This window comes from Panulirus ornatus, chromosome 48 (assembly GCF_036320965.1).
Source record: "Panulirus ornatus isolate Po-2019 chromosome 48, ASM3632096v1, whole genome shotgun sequence".
Lineage (NCBI taxonomy): Eukaryota > Metazoa > Arthropoda > Malacostraca > Decapoda > Palinuridae > Panulirus > Panulirus ornatus.
The window spans coordinates 27584314-27601327 of NC_092271.1; the positions used below are offsets into that span (position 1 = coordinate 27584314).

At 41.6% G+C, this 17014-nt stretch overlaps 2 protein-coding genes and 1 long non-coding RNA gene across 4 annotated transcripts in view; 1 reads left to right on the plus strand and 2 right to left on the minus strand.

Moving 5' to 3' along the window:
- LOC139763900 (uncharacterized) overlaps positions 1–6858 on the minus strand; it is a 167404-nt gene extending 160546 nt beyond the window's left edge. The window contains exons 1-2 of the long non-coding RNA XR_011716287.1: positions 6034–6858; positions 5845–5915 (exon numbers count right to left, since the gene is read on the minus strand). This is a non-coding gene — a long non-coding RNA (uncharacterized lncRNA). The remainder of the gene's footprint in view (positions 1–5844; positions 5916–6033) is intronic.
- A 2270-nt stretch (positions 6859–9128) lies between these two features.
- Positions 9129–15092, minus strand: LOC139763906 (uncharacterized). 2 transcript variants are annotated; one of them, XM_071690334.1, is made up of 4 exons: positions 14941–15092; positions 12387–12611; positions 11894–12021; positions 9129–10572 (listed from the first exon to the last, which is right to left on the minus strand). In XM_071690334.1, exons 2-4 carry the CDS (start codon positions 12561–12563, stop codon positions 9432–9434), a joined length of 1446 nt encoding a protein of 481 aa, XP_071546435.1. In that variant the 5' UTR covers positions 12564–12611; positions 14941–15092; the 3' UTR covers positions 9129–9431. The 2 variants fall into 2 exon arrangements, with proteins under 2 accessions (XP_071546435.1, XP_071546434.1); XM_071690333.1 differs by lacking the exon at positions 14941–15092 and adding an exon at positions 14138–14299.
- The window catches only part of LOC139763901 (glutamate receptor-like), a 52887-nt gene continuing 50538 nt past the window's right edge, over positions 14666–17014 (plus strand). The window contains exons 1-2 of the mRNA XM_071690319.1: positions 14666–14961; positions 15616–15717. The gene's annotated coding sequence lies outside the window, so the exon portion shown is untranslated. The remainder of the gene's footprint in view (positions 14962–15615; positions 15718–17014) is intronic.

Below are 17014 nucleotides of genomic sequence, written 5' to 3' on the forward strand. Positions count from 1 at the left end.
CAGATCAAGTCGATTGTTATTGCCAGGATGTGGGAGTGGTGCAGATTGAGAGGGACAGTGTCACTGAAGACGATGCGTACAGCGAGGCAATAGTCAGGTCACTCCCACGAGGAGGTCACACTCTGAATGCATCTGGTACACTTCCTCTCTCACATCTCACTCTGTCCACAGTCTTACCGACGAGGGTCTCGTATCACTCATTCATAATGCTCGTCCCGGATCTTGTAAAAACATGATTTACAGTCGTTTACACATACGTATGAATGCCACTTGATTTTAAGTCAAGTATAACACAATTCTTTTGACAAGTAAAGGTATTTAGTGTTAACTTGAGTCAAGGTAAAGATTAATGATTCTGGAAAGGACCACTAGAGGCGGATGCATGCATTGGGTTGGTGTGTGTGTGTGGGAGGTCGGCGGTGGTGGTGGTGGTGTATGGGTCCAAGTGTCGCCAGACCTCCTGCTGGTGTCACCCTCGCCTCTAGGGCATCGGGTGACCAGAGACCCTTCCGGAGGATGGCAGTGTCGGGTTCCCACCCACTCCTACACTCTAGGCTTGTTGCTCCTACAGGATCTGCTGAAGATCTGTGTTAGACCTGCCACGGCCCTATAGGACTCCCTCAGCCTGACCTGTGGGCATGCTGAGATACATGACTGGGACCTCCCAGCATCTCTAGGCTTTGTCTGTGTGTACGTGTGTGTATATATATATATATATATATATATATATATATATATATATATATATATATATATATATATATATATATATATATAGACAACAGTTCTTCTTGGAAAAAGTAAGATACACACCTCGACTACTTGTTGATCTTGACATGTTCATCGAAAACCTGTGTGTGAGCTGCTGGAACCTCTCACACCAGGACCTGTGTGGTCTTCACAGAGACTTGTTTCTGACCTAAGGCGTGTTAAGGACCTGCATACGATCTCCTAACATCTGGGACCACTCGAAAACTCACAGCATCCTTCTACATGCACTCTGTAACCCACCCTTTTGCGCTCCCACACACAGAATGCGTAGGAGTACAAAACAAATTCGCTGCTTTGGCGGTGAGAGTCAGAAACATCGTAGATAACGCAACAAAGTTAATTCCACTACAGTCTCACCTCAATATGCTCGTCATCAAATTCATGGCAACATCAAACGACCCCTCCAATCCCCACCCACTTCATAACATCACTCAATCAATGAAGCCTGGGCCAGGTCCCTGAACCTTTCAGTGCACTCTGTATCCACATCTGCGCCAGTGGCCTTAGGCTGGGAGGGAGTGCAAGCACTGAATAACTGCATCCCAACTCATCCGTCATCACCATCCCGCATGACGTGTACATCCACCTTAAGTAAACGACATTCCCCAGGCGCATACGAGTTACACTTTCTTGTATATGTATAAAGTACTTACACGTGAGATGATACATTCAGATACACATACAAACTCAAACACACACACACACACACACACACACACACACACACACACACACACACACACACACACACTCACTCACATTTCCGCCCGCATCTGTATATGTGAATGCACCCCCGATCCCATACCCAACTCTCTCTCTCTCTCTCTCTCTCTCTCTCTCTCTCTCTCTCTCTCTCTCTCTCTCTCTCTCTCTCTCTCTCTCTCTCTCTCTCTCTCTCCCCTCCCCCGTGACAAGCATATCATCATCCACTCCCCATGACAAATACACATTCCCTCGCTAAAGATTTAGTCAGAACGAAACCCGAGCCGGCCTGAACCTCCCCCGTCCCCATCCCGAGAACCCAAGCCTGGTGCCCCCCACCCCCCTCCCCCTCCTTCAACACAGTGAGCCCGGCAAATGCCGAAAATGGCGCGGGGGTGTTCACTGTCGAGCCGCTAGGGTGACGCTTGACGGCCACGGCGATCATGTGGCTCCCCTCACCCCCCTTCCCTCCTCTCTCTCTCTCTCTCTCTCTCTCTCTCTCTCTCTCTCTCTCTCTCTCTCTCTCTCTCTCTCTCTCTCTCTCTCTCCTACCTCCCCCCACTCCCTCCCCCCGTCACTTCTCCCCGGGAGGCTGGTGACCAAATGGTGATGCTGGTGGGAGGATGACGGCTAGTCTGCCTAGTGAAGCCTGGCTCGTCCTCTGGTCGTCATCCCATTCTCCCTCAGTCACCAGCACATCTAGATATCCTTCCCTTAATTTCCATTAACTTCGACAATTTATCTTCCCCTTACTTACCAATTACTTCTACAATTATCCTTCTCTTATCTACAAATTACTTCTATGATTATACTCTCCTTACTTAACAATTACCTCTATAATTATCCTTCCTTTACTTAGACATTACTTCTATAATTATCTAACCTCTCTACAAATGTGTTTCTATATAAACTCTATACATCATATTTGCAAGATGATCAAAGACAACTTTAAAGCATTCCATTTATGGAAAAATCTTCATCTATTTCGTACGTCACGATTTTACCACATCTTGATTACATATAGAGAAGAGGAGAAAGAGCAGGGGAGGGCCTTTGGATCTCTGCCACTGTAGGCTCTGTACTTGCTTCCTCCTACCCCAGGTTATGTGCCCTTCACCCATACTCTCAGTGAATGGCTATGTCTACCTAGACAATAAACATTCTACAACAAAAAAAGGAAAAAGGAGTGGTTAAGATTAGTGTTGACAGACTGGCCACACACACACACACACACACACACACACACACACACACACACACACACACACACACATGGTTCCAGACATGTGTTGGCAAAACACTCCAGGATTTCTTGCACGTTACCCGTCGACTCATCCATCTCGGCGCTGGGATTTATCTTGACAATTCCTCATAATACAAGGGGATTTTTTGGCCTTGCTTTGACGACGCCCCTTTCATTAGATCTCTTTCTTTCCTGTGGTTTAGTTTATCGAACTGTTAAAATCTAACCGGCGATCAACCTCATACTATATCACACTCTGCCTCCATCAGGCGTATTCTCTTACCTCCTCCCGATTTATGTTCTTAACCTTCACTCCTTCAGCACCCACCATACCTCGTCAATCCCCTGGCCATCAGCCCATTAATCGCTATTAATCGTGTCCCACCCGTCCGCTGACTGCTGCTCGAACTCAGAGGTGGCCCGTGTGTGTAAGTGTGTGTGTGTGTGTGTGTGTGTGAAAACCACGCTCCCCTCCCTTCCTACTCCCTACCTCCTTCCCCCTCTCTGTTCCTCCCTTCCTTTACCTCCTGCCCCCCTGGGAGAGGCAGGCCGGCCCTCAGCAGCCACTTGAGGGAGAGTGATCGCTAGTTTCCTGAGGTGAGACTCTCGGCCAGTCAAGGGGAACAGTGCACAAACAAACAATGCCAGGATGCATACACTCTCTCTCTCTCTCTCTCTCTCTCTCTCTCTCTCTCTCTCTCTCTCTCTCTCTCTCTCTCTCTCTCTCTCTCTCTCTGCATTCATTTCTATCTATCTGTTGATCCATATCTAGTCATCGGTCTATCGACGTATTACAGTATCTCTCGTGTGTTACCCTCCGTGAGAACTACCCCCACACCCTGCAACACCAGTGCATTCAACTGCTGCAACATCAATACATTCAGGGACAAGTTTTACCGAACACTGCAGACGAAGTGTGGTCGTTTCATCCATAACCTGAAAAGTATCTAACTTTGCCTTTTGTAAATAGTTCACTTACCATATATACATCGTCATATAATCCAGACATTGTTGCCTGGACGTTAGGAACCGTTCATTCCTCCTAACCCCTAGATAGATGCCTTTCACTCATAATCTCATTGAAATGCTTTGTCTATGTATATCTAAGATAACAAATATTTTTCTATACTAAAATATATCATATAACTTTTCAAATTATTCACTCTTTGGTGACTAGTCCCTGCAAACAGTTACAATTCATTCACTATGTAAATTGACGTTGTCAAGTTTTGAATTATCTATAGTCTGGATATACACAAAGAAGGCATTCAGCGAGTATGAGTGAAGGGCACATATCTAGGGTTAGATGGAGGCAAGTTGTATTGCAAACTCAATCACTGAGGGCCGGCCCCTACGCCTCCGTATCCTCTTTTGCACCATTGGGTAAGAGTGCACGGTAAACTCGCCGCTCTCGTCTCAAAGTCCCAAATAATCGGGTCATCTGTTATCTGTCCCTTCCCCGTACCCCTATGTGCACCCTCACACCCACAACACCCTCCACGTCTTACACAGCCTATGAAAAACCTCAAAACAAACCCTAAACAAATTAACAACCATCATCCAGCGGTCCTAAAACCATAGCCCAGCCCTAAGAAGTCTCAGCGTGATTTTTTCCACAGCCATGTCTTTCCCACAGCCTCATCCTCTCCCACACAGCCACAGGCTCCCAACACAGCCGTCTGCCGCCCCAGTAGCTAAAAGGTTTGTTTTTGTAAGTCGGGTAAAACATTCTGGTGCTCGGGTTACGTCTCCCGCCTGGCCTGCAGGGATTGTCTGGCCGGCTCTGTCACACAGGCCCCCTCCTCCTCCTGTGCCTGTCACACTAGTGCTGTTGCTGTGGCCGTCACACACAGGGTCTGCCCTGCTGCTGTTGTTGTCAACATTGCTCGTGCCACTTCTCATTAGGCTGCAGCTGCCTCTAGTCCTGCCGAATGCAATATTAGTTTTGGTATCCGTTTCTGTTAATGCTCTTGTTGAGGCTCACACTGATGCCCGAGCTTCTACTTGTTGATACCCGAGCGTCTACTATTCATGCCCGAGCGTCTACTGTTCATGCCCGAGCGTCAGCTGTTCATGCTCGAGCGTCTACTGCTGATGCTCGAGCGTCTACTGTTCAAGCCCGAGCTTCTACTGTACATGCCTGAACGTCTACTGTAGATGCTGCTTTGGCTGTTCAAGCTGCTGTGTATTTTACTTTCTATGCTATTTTTGATGGCATTTTACCACGTTTAATATTGGTAATGCAATACACTTCATCATATTACCCTACGTCACTAAACGGATAAGTAAGTTTATCTAATTTATCCTTAATATCGATAACAAGCATGCTTCTTTCCTTGACGTATGTGCATTATTTTGGCATTTATAGAAAATATCAAGAGCAGATATGTTCTTCGTGATGGTGCAATACAGAAGCTATTCCATTTTTCAAATTCTGAAAAAACGGGAAAAAAATACACCCATTTTCTTTTTATTTGGAGGACTATTCTATCTTTTTCGAGTTCATACCTGAATTTCTTCTGATTAGCGTTGTAGCTTTTAAATCATTCAAAGGACATTTTAAGGACATAATTCAAAAAGAACATTTTGAGGACACAAATCTTGCTTCAGTTGCACGACATCGCTCGACCGCTGGTAACGCTACGCACTGACTGTCGCCGGTTGGGGAAAGAGGCAAGACGAAACTGTCCTCTCGCCTGGGAAAACCATGTAAACGTGAAGTACTTTCTAATGACTTCAACATTATAGTAGTACTCTGCAGGGATTTCAGCACAGTATGAACCTTGCTTGTATCATATTCTAATATTTTCAACCAAAAATTTAATCTGCCTCTGAGCCGGCTTACATAAAGTAACGAGTTTAAATCAGAACAATGACAGGCTTAAAGTTCTATACAAAAGTATTATAATTGATATAAACAAATCACAACAGTCATTTTGACCGAGCGAATACCCCGGGCCTGGGTTAAGTTACCCTAACGCTATCTAACCACGATAGTCCAGGATGTCAACTTAAACTCATAAATCGAGCACACACAGTTAGAAGAATTATTATGCTACCATAGAACTAACCATAACGTAATCGTGAACTATGATACGCAACAATCGGTTAGAGTGAACAACACTTACGCCGAAACACAGTCCAGGCTTCCAACCATCAGTTCCGGTCACCGTCAATATTCTCATATTTCTCTCTCCACCTGAGGAAAAACGACAGATAAGCATGCTTAAACTCTGCACAAATATTTTGTACACTATGGAGCAAAATATACCTGATAACTTCTTTTTCCCAGCAAACATTGCGAAATTCAAATTTACCTGTTGCGCTCTCGAACCTTCCACGCCTCTTTTTTCCTGTCACGTTTGGCGCCATACGGAAGTGACGTAACAACAAGTATGGCTGCCTAAAATGTAGAGATAGGCGTAATCTTTCCTGCATAGATTACTTTCAAGTGTAATATCATAAATGTAAGCAACAAATAAACAAGGATACTAATCTTTTATGAGAATGAAATATGGCATCCTGGAAATATGATTAAACGATTATATACAACTTTGCTAAAAAGAAAAAAAAAAAGAAAATCGTATCTCTTGTGAAATTAGTTAAGAAAATTTCATTGTCAATAGATAATTTGAAATTAGTGAAATCGTCCAAAGAAGTTTAACAAAGATATACTCTAAACAATCTTCACTATCAAACAACTCAAAAACGAACGTACATTACCGTGATCAACATATATTCAAATGCTGAAATACACGTAACCTCGTAATGTCACTCAGTTCTTTCTCATCTGCACACAGAAAATAAGATTAGTTTAGAGAAAACTAATAATCTGTTAGCTGCCCCTCTCACGGGATGTTAGTTTCAAAACGTCCTGAAATCTTTGTGTAAACATACAAAGTAGTTCAGTGATGGCATAGGCGTAAGGTACATGTTTAGGAGTAGGCCCAGGCGAGTACATAACACACAAAGGGTACAGTACATCGAGACTATAGCATGACAATAAATACGTCGTTAATGTAAGCTCTTCCTTACACAACGATCGTAGCAAATTGTTGCCATTTCTTTTCCACATTGTTCGCTCGACCAGATCCTCCATGCTCGCTGCATCACTCACTCTGCAGAACTGGTGTTATTCCCGGTTTGTGCTGAAAGATACATATAGCATAGGGTGAAAATGTAGTAAGACAGAAAGATCATTGTGATATATATATATATATATATATATATATATATATATATATATATATATATATATATATATATATATATATATATATATATATATATATATATATATATATATATATATATATATATATATATATATATATATATATATAGTGTAATAACAGTGCAAAATTTTATTTAACAAGTGACGAGTTGTGCTTCTGTCAATGCGGGGTTAACACTTCACGTCCTGGACGCCCTACGTGACCTTCCATGACATGTACAGGACGTGTAGAGCACGTGGATGTATTGGCTGGTTAACGTCACGTGAGAAACTTAATCTCCACACCACAGGCATTCCGACATGACAGGCGAGAAGAGAACAGATAGACAGAGAAATGAATAGAAAGAGATGAATAGAGAATTAAAGAGATGAATTAATATGAGACAGAAATTCAAGAACAGGAAAAGAGAGAGAGAGAGAGAGAGAGAGAGAGAGAGAGAGAGAGAGAGAGAGAGAGAGAGAGAGAGAGAGAGAGAGAGAGAGAGAGAGTGTGTGTGTGTGTTTGTGTGTGTGTTTCAGTCGAGCGGAAGCAGACATGATCTCCCACAGAGAGACAAACAGACGGACAGGCGGGCTGGCGGGCCAAGTGGCGGCCCGGGCCACATGGTGGGCCCTAGTGTGGCGGGCCGCCTCACCTCTAATGATATAATTACGTGGCGACACCCGTGGGGCTGATCCATCATAATACAGCCACTTAGGACCTTGCAGGGTGCTTCCTGCCTTCCCTTACCATCTTCCACCCTTCACCACACTCACATCCACACATCAAGGCCATACACTCACGTTGACACACTCATCCCCCACACACTCACGTCCCCACACTCATCCCCCACACATTCACGTCCCCCACTCATCCCCCACACACTCACGTCCCCACACACTCACGTCTCCACACTCATCCCCCACACACACGTCCCCACACCCATCCCCCACACACTCACGTCCCCACACTCATCCTCACATTCTCACGTTCACACACTCACGTCCGCACCTCACACGTTCACGCACACAGCCATTCAAATACACATACGCAACTTTCTCTGGAGCAGATGTCTCACTCCGTATCTTGGAGACGTCGGCATCCTAAAAACACTGAGATTAATTCCCTCATTTTGATTTATATGTCTTGTCGGATCTTACTGTTAAAGAATATCACAATACAATAGAATGACGTGTTCCAAATTGATATAATATATATACATACATATATATATATATATATATATATATATATATATATATATATATATATATATATATATATATATATATATCATAAACTACTAATGATCAACATACTGTGAAAAACATATCAATGCAACCGAGATACAAGTCTTCACTAAAAACTTAGAATAACTTCTCTTCCTTCCTTGTCTCTCTCTCATTTCCCTTATATGTCATGTAGGAACTGGCCTCCATACTTAAAACCTTCGACATGAAAAGAAATGTACGAAGTATTTTCTCTCTTGTGTGGTCACTGGTATGTGATAATAACAATCCATTTATCTTTAGGGAAATATAGGTGCTAAAAAGTATATTGAAATTATGTACATGTATCAAAATATATTATTAAAGACATCGTATACATTCTAGTGTATCATGTGTGAAGCAGACAGACCATGAAAGAAAATAAGGAGTATTACAGACATTTCTGATATCTTTGTCATAATTCATTCCATTTGTAGTAATGGTGCAAAAAGCAAAAGAAAAAAAAACTAAAATAGTTTATGTTAGAAAAGTTTCCATTTTCTTTGTAAGTATATTTTGGGTAACTATAACAATTCTCCATAATTCTGCAACAGAATGAAAGAAAAGACTTGCTTACGATAAAAGTAAAAATTTTTCTTTTACGCATATTTCAAATTTTATTCTAGGAACCATCTTTATTTCCAGTGCATCATAATTCCAAATGCTGCTACCTTGCAATATCTAAATTTTATCTTTTCTACACCATCTTTACTTCAGCTTTGTACGTTTTTAATTTCATCAAATCTCCTTCGTGCCCATAATCAGTGAATCCTACATCCAAATTTCCTTCGATACCTAAATTCTGTTTCTAATCTTGTGCATGACTACAGTACATATAGCACGTCTTCAAACGCTGTGTTACCAATTCAACTACAAATACTCCTTGGGCGACCAAAATTCTTTAATTGGAGATGTGAATGAAACTAAACGTTTGAAAATAATTGTATATTGTGAAAATTTGCCACAAATAAAAAACAACTTAATCTGTAAAAATTTGCCACAGATAAATAAACATAACTTATAATCATTCATAATGTTTACCTTCCTTGACAACATATCATCCGCTTAATTGCGAGGCCAGAAATACTGAAGATCAGAACTCAAACGTAAAATCTTGTTCTTATATCAACTTCGTCGAAGAACTGACGATGGCACCATCGAGTACACGCACACTCCTATGTTCGTCCTGGTAACGTTCCCCCGTTGATGGTGAAGTCCTCTTGCTGTCTATCTCTACTTCTTGAGCCTCTTTTTGCCCTTAGCCCTGGAGGGCTCTTCCCTAAGGACACGACTGACGTATTCGCCGATGTGCATGACTCCCCAGGGCCCCGCTACGTGCAGGTTGGCACCGCACACGTTGGCGTTGATGTGGACGTTGTGAAGCTCAGCCACGCCCGAAGAGGAAGCTGCAGCACCGTCACCTGTTCTATCTAACTTTCCCAGCCAGTACTCGTTTCCGGGAAGGCAGTTGCCGTTCCAGGCGTAGGTGACCACAAGCAGTGTTCCGGGGGGCACGGGGTCGTGTAGTGACCGCTTGGAGAAGTGAAGCGTGACACCCGTGCCGGGGAACACCTCTCCTTCGCCCACGCCCAAGCACTTGGTGGCTCCAATCCAGCTGAAGTCGACGTGAGCCACATGGGTCGTATCAGCAGCCTTTAAGGCATCGCCCCAGGCATCCACAAACCATGCGTCCTGTTCGTGGCAGGCGCGCCACACTCCCAGACCGAGACCAACCACGTGGATGTAGGCCATCAGGTTTGCCGATATGGCCCGTGATTTGGCCTCGGCCAAGAGGATCTCTGCGGAGAGCTGCATGCGAGCCTTGTAGATGGAGATGTTGAAGTAATTCTGCTTGTTGATCTGGAAGATGTTTTCGTCTTCAGGGGAAACGTCCTTCCACTCCGGCAGCGCAGACTCCCACAGGCAGCCCCATAAGTGCTGCAGCCGAGGTGTGCTTCCGATCTTCCCGTAGCCGTGTTCTCGAGTGTTCTGATTCTTGGTCACAATGCAGTCTTGCCATTCCACGTAGCCCACCTTCTTTAATCTGGTGCCTACCATCCCCATGATAACTCCCTCCTCCTGGAAACTGCCAGCATTCCCTGGCACTCCCATGTTCTTGCGCCTTCCATCGTTGATGAAGAAGGACCATGAAGACACACAGAGGAGGGAAGAGAGCTTCATCTCATCATAGCTGAGGTAGTCCTTGAGGAGGAGAGGTGGCTTCTCCAAATTTGTGCCAATCTTCTCAAATCCTCCTTTACCCTTTGACCCGTCACGCAGGAGGTACTGGTCCCATCGCCCCAAGAATGATACGGGTCTCATTCGCAGCAGCCTGTCTACCAGACCTAACAGGTCCATGTTCTCATATATGGCTCTGGAAGGAAGAAATGAGTCAGACGGGATGAACGTGAACTGGTCTAGTCCTACCCAAAGGTTGACGCTGATACAGATACGTCATGTTTTCCTGATAATAAAGATCCACATAAAACTTTTGCTCAGCACTGATGTGATAACTCTCAACGGACGGCAAATCCAAACTAATCTAATGCAAACGGCAAAATTTGGTTAAGGTAATGCCTCTAAGACCAAATTTCTACCCATCTCTCAATCGAAAACCTCTTACAACTCCTCAGTCTGCCTCAAAGAAACTGGCAGTCCTGATAAGGTATCGAAATTTCTTTTCTTCTGAACACTTGTTCCGTTTACACAAAAAATGTGAACCGTCCTTGCATGGAGTACTGCTTTCACATCGGGGGCGGTTCTAGCTCTGCATCTTTACCCGAGTCGAAAGCAGTCCTACTCACAAACTCTCCCAGGTTTATTTCATACCTAACACGCTAGCCCTATGTCATAATGTTGGTTTACTTTTCCTCTTCTGTAGGTATTACTTTGGTTTCGCTCCCAAGAGTGACTGTTTGTGTGCCCCCACCACTAACGAGACCATGCAATTACTCGGCAAGCTGCTGCGTTACATTATTACTGTGTGGCCATTGGCAACTCAAGAGTGGGCCGTTTTGATAACTGTGTCTTGCCCCTACAACTCGAAACTTTGGAACTCCCTACCCTCACATGTCTTTCCAAATAACTATGACCTGGCACATTCTAAAAGACAGATTTTTCACTTCCGTGGGAGGAGGCCAAATAGTCAGAGTTGTAAACAGAGGACTGGTGAGGAAGTACACCAAGTATAAAAGCGTACTCAAAGCGGGTAAAGGAATTGTGAGCCACATGGCCTCAAGGTTAGAAGACTCGAGATCCAAGAAATGAGAGGTGGGTGTTTCTCGTTACAGTAAGCCCAGCCGCAGAAACAATAACAAAGATGAAAGTTAGAGATTAGACAAAAATGCAGCTTGGGACAGCTGGGTTTCGAAAGACCAGCGGATGAGTGAGAAAGATAGACGGTGTTCGACAAATGGCAGGTTGGATTTGAGATGCCGGATGCTGCAGGACTGGCTGAAAAAAAAAAAAAACCGCCAGGATTAGAAGCACCAGAAGCAGTGCAATAAAGGTTAAATTGATTCCTGCCACTTGAAGATAATGGAGGAGGCCTTGGAAACCAACCAGCCCTCCTCGACCAGGTGACAGTTTCGACTCATCATCAGGTAAATAATGTTCGGGTGCAAATAACTACTGCCTAATCATTGTCCCAAAAGTGGTGTCTAACCTACAACCAAGACGGTGTATTCTCTACTCACTTCTCAACAGGCGTGCCGTGCATCTTCTTGTAGTGGATGAAGGACGCGAAAAGTGGAAGGCAACGGTGGTGGAGGACGGGACGAGCCGAGTTGATGTGATCTGTCAGCCTCTGGACATCCTTCTTTTTCTGTGCACAAAGAAATGCATAACATTGCAGCCGTGACAGTTTAAATTTCACCTGTTTTTCTTTTAATTTACGAAGAAAACGTTTTAAGGCTCAGGCTTCCACAGTTCCAGGTTAATGAAGTTACAGTCACACTATTCACATGGTCCCAGGTTAATAATGGAATCCTTAGTATCAGTCCATTCACAGTAAGGTAGGAGTGAAGAAAAAAATCATCTAAATTGTAACAACATCAGTTACTCTTTCTTTGTGGTCGCTGACAATCTTTGAGGCTTTATACACACAAAACTACCCAAGCTTTGGATAAGTCACGTCATAAAACCACTTTGTTAATCTTAACTCTGTAGCTTACTCAAAAGACAACTGACCGCAACGTGTGTCTGGACTCTGGCGGAGTCGATGGGGAACTTGATGAAGAACCCGCTGCTGGCCTTCGTGAACTGTTGCAGGTCGACCCTTGGAGGTAATACCACGGTCGAGGCTCCCTGGAGGTACTTCCTCACTACCTCTTGATCCCAAGCTGCCTCATCAACCTGGCAAGCCATCGTGTTCCTCTTAAGAGCACTCTTAAGGGTGAGTACTCCAAGATGATCCTGGAAAGGAAAACTTCCTTGAGACAGACTGTTGGAGGCCTCCGAAAGAAACAAAAATACCAAATAAAGTATCAAATGTGACATCTGTCGAAAAATTAGATGTTATGTCAAATGAGAAATACTAAATGATAGCTATCAAAAGAAATATATCAAATAAGAAATATCAAAATAATGGCAACCGAATCCGTTTACATCAATACTTTTATTTCAAGACATTCAACATGTACGGGTACCCAACACCAAACCAATCATCATGAATTTCAGAACTTTACATCTAGACAATCATCACGTACATATACCCGACATCCGGCCAATTATCGCGCACTGGAACCCTACATCTAAGCAAATTTCACGTACTGTATACCCTTAGCCAATCACCACATTCCAATATTCTAAACCTAGCAACATTAACCTCACACCGTGTGATTAATTATCAGTAAGAGCGGATCTCAACCAGCTGGGCTTCAGAGAATTGCTCGAACTGACACCGGACATCCTACTGACGACACACCCAAATTTCATTTTTTTATTTCTTGCAATACACGCTGCAACCTGGTCAGATGATGGTTTACTTTGCTTCCACTGACGTAATAATCGATTTATCGACTTTTCCTAAATATGTTATGTTTTGCAATTTTTAAGAAATAGAATTTTGTAAAAAGAAAAAGAAAACATTCTGAATTATAGTTTAAAATTAATACGAAGTCTTACAAATAGATATCACCAAATAGAAAAAACAATTCCTGGTTATTTACCCCTTACTGGTCTCGCAAAGTTACTTTAAAAATTCCACTAAATGGTCATCAATAAATCCAACCCTACAATCAACACAGTACAGGCGAGTGAATCTTTTTTTTCCAACACTGGCCGAAAGTTGACAATTTGAATTAAACGTCTTACACGTATGAATGAATCAGTAAAGAAAAAATAAAAAATAAACTAATATTCAGTTTAACGTCATGCATTCATATGATGCGATGGTTCATCTTTAGACCTATAAAAATCTTTCATAATTTGGTGTATGATTCTGGTTGTAGACTGTCGGGCAGTTTGTATATTCTCGCTCATGACTGATTTACCTTAGTGTTCTAATAATATATATATATATATATATATATATATATATATATATATATATATATATATATATATATATATATATATATTGGTAATTTACTGTGATAAAAGCTTACTGAACAGTTCCTTCCGCAGCCCAGCATAATCAAAACAAACCAAGCCTAGCTAACCACATGACCTTTTCTAGTCTAGCTAGCTATGCTAGAGTACGGAAGAATCCAATCGCGCTATTCATAATTTTTCCCGACTGTTTCCCTGAAATACACGAACAATACCCAATCCCATAAAAATACCCGTCGATTTTCAATGACGAGTTAGATGGCACACCGGGGTGGTACAGAGGTGATACGATTTCCAAAAAAACAATGAGTCTGTCAAAATCAAACTCCGCGCACAACGCCATATCACAACATACATCATATGGCAACTCAATGAAAATTGCCACTCACCCAAACTTTACATATATTCACCAGCAAAGCAACACACACAAATTAATCTTTCACCAGCTGGGCCAAAACTAAGCGACAAAATGCTTAATCGGGGCTTTTAAGAGTTTCTCAGTATGACACAATACTTTCACAATGTGGTGCAAAAGCCGAGGTATGACGTATGGTCCAGGCGAAAGTGGTCGAACCATATTTAGCATGGCGCGTGTGTCCGAGCGGACGTGTATTGTACCATGTATTGCAATAATTCCTGCTTTAGAACATTACATATATCCTTAACTTATCAAAACACTGGTTTTTGTATTCGTATCTCCATGCACTTGTCTGTCATTCTAACAACGGAAAAAGAACTATCATCAATCGTGCAAATGATATGGGATAAGCTAAACCCAATATAACGTTGAAAGTAAACGTGTCATATGTATAAATGTCTTTCAGTTAAGAAAAATAGCATGAATGGAACTCTCGATTTGATCACATGAAGTCTAACACGAGGAATATCGCGCTCACACACCATAATCTCTTATCAAATCAGTGATTATGTTCTGAAAACTTATCTTTTCTTCAATCCGTAGCAGTAACATCCAGTACATAATCTAATTCAAATCTATTTGAAAAACAATACCGTAAACAATTTCTATGCCTATTCTATAACCACTAGAACATCAAATAACACTTGATTAGTCATTCTACAACAGATGTTGTCAACATGGCATCGGTTATGCTTGAATTGTTTTTCTCACGAATTTCGGAAGCTTCTCACCACAATATGGCCCCAAGCACACTATTCCCCACGCTGCACTTACCTTCTCCAGTTGCAGATGAAGGTAAGATGTTCGTGAAGTTCCTCTAAACGGTACAAGTTGATTATTTAGCTTGTGTCACAGGGAAACGAGAGGCCAAGCAAGTTGAACATTACGGTATGGCTTAAGTACTATTTTGTTGTTCGTTTTCTGTATTACTCATGACAGAAAACGTATAAGCTCATGGATTTCTGTATTTTGTGTGTGATTATTATTATTGCTATTATTGTTGTTCATTTATAATTCCAGTATGATTATAGTAGTGCAATTATTCTACTGTGATCCAAACTAATATACATATCAACTGTGTCGTAACCTATCATAACCCTAAAGTGATGTAAATTAACGAGAACGTCAAAGCTCCAAAATCGTAAATTTAAGGACCAAACTGTTCTTTAGTTAACCTGTTGTCATTAAGCATCACCAAAACTTTAACTAAGCTTACCATACCTACCTCAATCTTGTCGAGCTCCAACTCAGGCTAGCATAAATAAAACAGAATGGCAGCGATCAGTGTCGTAGCATTTTCTTAGAGTTACTCTTTTCTTTTCATAAAATTTTGTCTATCATTGTTATCTGAAGAAGTTCCTAGCAATTTTATATTATAATTACGACCTTTAAACATCAATGGATTTTTTGTTCAGCTAGATAAGATAAATATTTTCCCTCCTGTTTCAGAAATAGTGTCAGGACGGTGGTGGCCGTGAAGCGTACTGCCCTGCCTTCTACTGACAGGCTTTTTCCACAAGCTACGGAAATCATGACACCAAAGGAATACAAGTACGTTTGATATATCAATTGTTGTAGATGTTGAAATTCATTTGGGTAATTGCTACCTAATGAAAAGGATTCATTACTAATTGACAATGGCTGCATTGTGACTGGACTCGACTAATCAAAAAATCTATTAATATGTAAAGAATGGTAGGAACTGGTGTTACTGATTATGTTAAATCTTACGATGAATTACCGTCAGTCCTAGAGCCTGCTTTTATTGACGTTTTCGTTGGATACCTAACTTAGTCCAGTAAATGTGATGAGACCTAATGGGAGGAATGGTACATCTCGGAATTAATCAAACCCTAACCAGAAGGAGTTTCAAACTACTAGTTTTAGAAGCATTTATCTTATTAGATCCACATCAGTGATAAGGCACTAATAACCACCATACATTTCCCTCATAAACACTAAACTGATATTAACTCTTATCTCCCGTTTAACATAATTTATTACATTAAAATCTAGTGCTTCAATACATATTTATATTTATGTGTCTGGCAGGTAGATCTTAAGATTAAATAAGTTTTGTAGTAATAATTTCAAGATATCCAGGTGGACATGTATATAACGGATGACATTGCTCTGACATTAGAAAATACGGTTGATTGCTCTAGTAGCTCGTCTCAATGCGTATCATTCACCATGCTAGAAATGTATGAAATTGACGTTTATGAACAATTTCCTATGTCAGGAATATGGTGTAAAATTTCTGAAACTTTGAAATTGCTTTGTACTTTTTTCCCGCATGGCGCTGTTTTGAATAAAAGGTTCCCAATTGCACTTGCGTTGGCTAAATCAGATGGGATTTAAACAAGCTTATCAAAGAAATAATTCTGATAAATCGGTTCCAGGTTAATCAAGCAAGTTCTTCATACTGTAGTTGCTATAGTTTTGTCGTTTTTTCGCCAGTATGTGAAGCTTGACAACCTCAGGACAAATAATAATATATATTGCTGCTAGTTGTGAGAAAGACGCCACGTCTCACCATACATCAGGGATGTTATGTTATACTTTATTATTTTTTGTCATATTGATGCTCGTAAATTTACTTGTTTCGAGTGAACCAGATTTTCTTGAATATATTTATGACGTCTTTTGAAAGAAATTAGATTTTACGTTTTCGTGAGGTGGATTTCTGTATTTCTCGTTTTGTTATGGCATGCATCATTATATTTAGAAGTTATGAGTTTATTCAGTATTATATTTGTTGGTCTTCATGTTTACTGCTCGTATATCAATTTTGAGTTATATGCGAATAGAAGAGATAAGATTTTTTTCAGAGTCAGAGATAATTAAA

Excerpts from the sequence above, each read along its gene's own strand:
- LOC139763906 (XM_071690334.1), bottom strand. The coding sequence starts at position 12,563 with ATGGCTTGCCAGGTTGATGAGGCAGCTTGGGATCAAGAGGTAGTGAGG. Across the intron at positions 12,022-12,386 it reads GAGTCCAGACACACGTTGCG|AAAAAGAAGGATGTCCAGAG; the intron begins GTCAGTTGTCTT and ends CTTTGTGCACAG. Across the intron at positions 10,573-11,893 it reads CACGGCACGCCTGTTGAGAA|AGCCATATATGAGAACATGG; the intron begins GTGAGTAGAGAA and ends TCTTCCTTCCAG.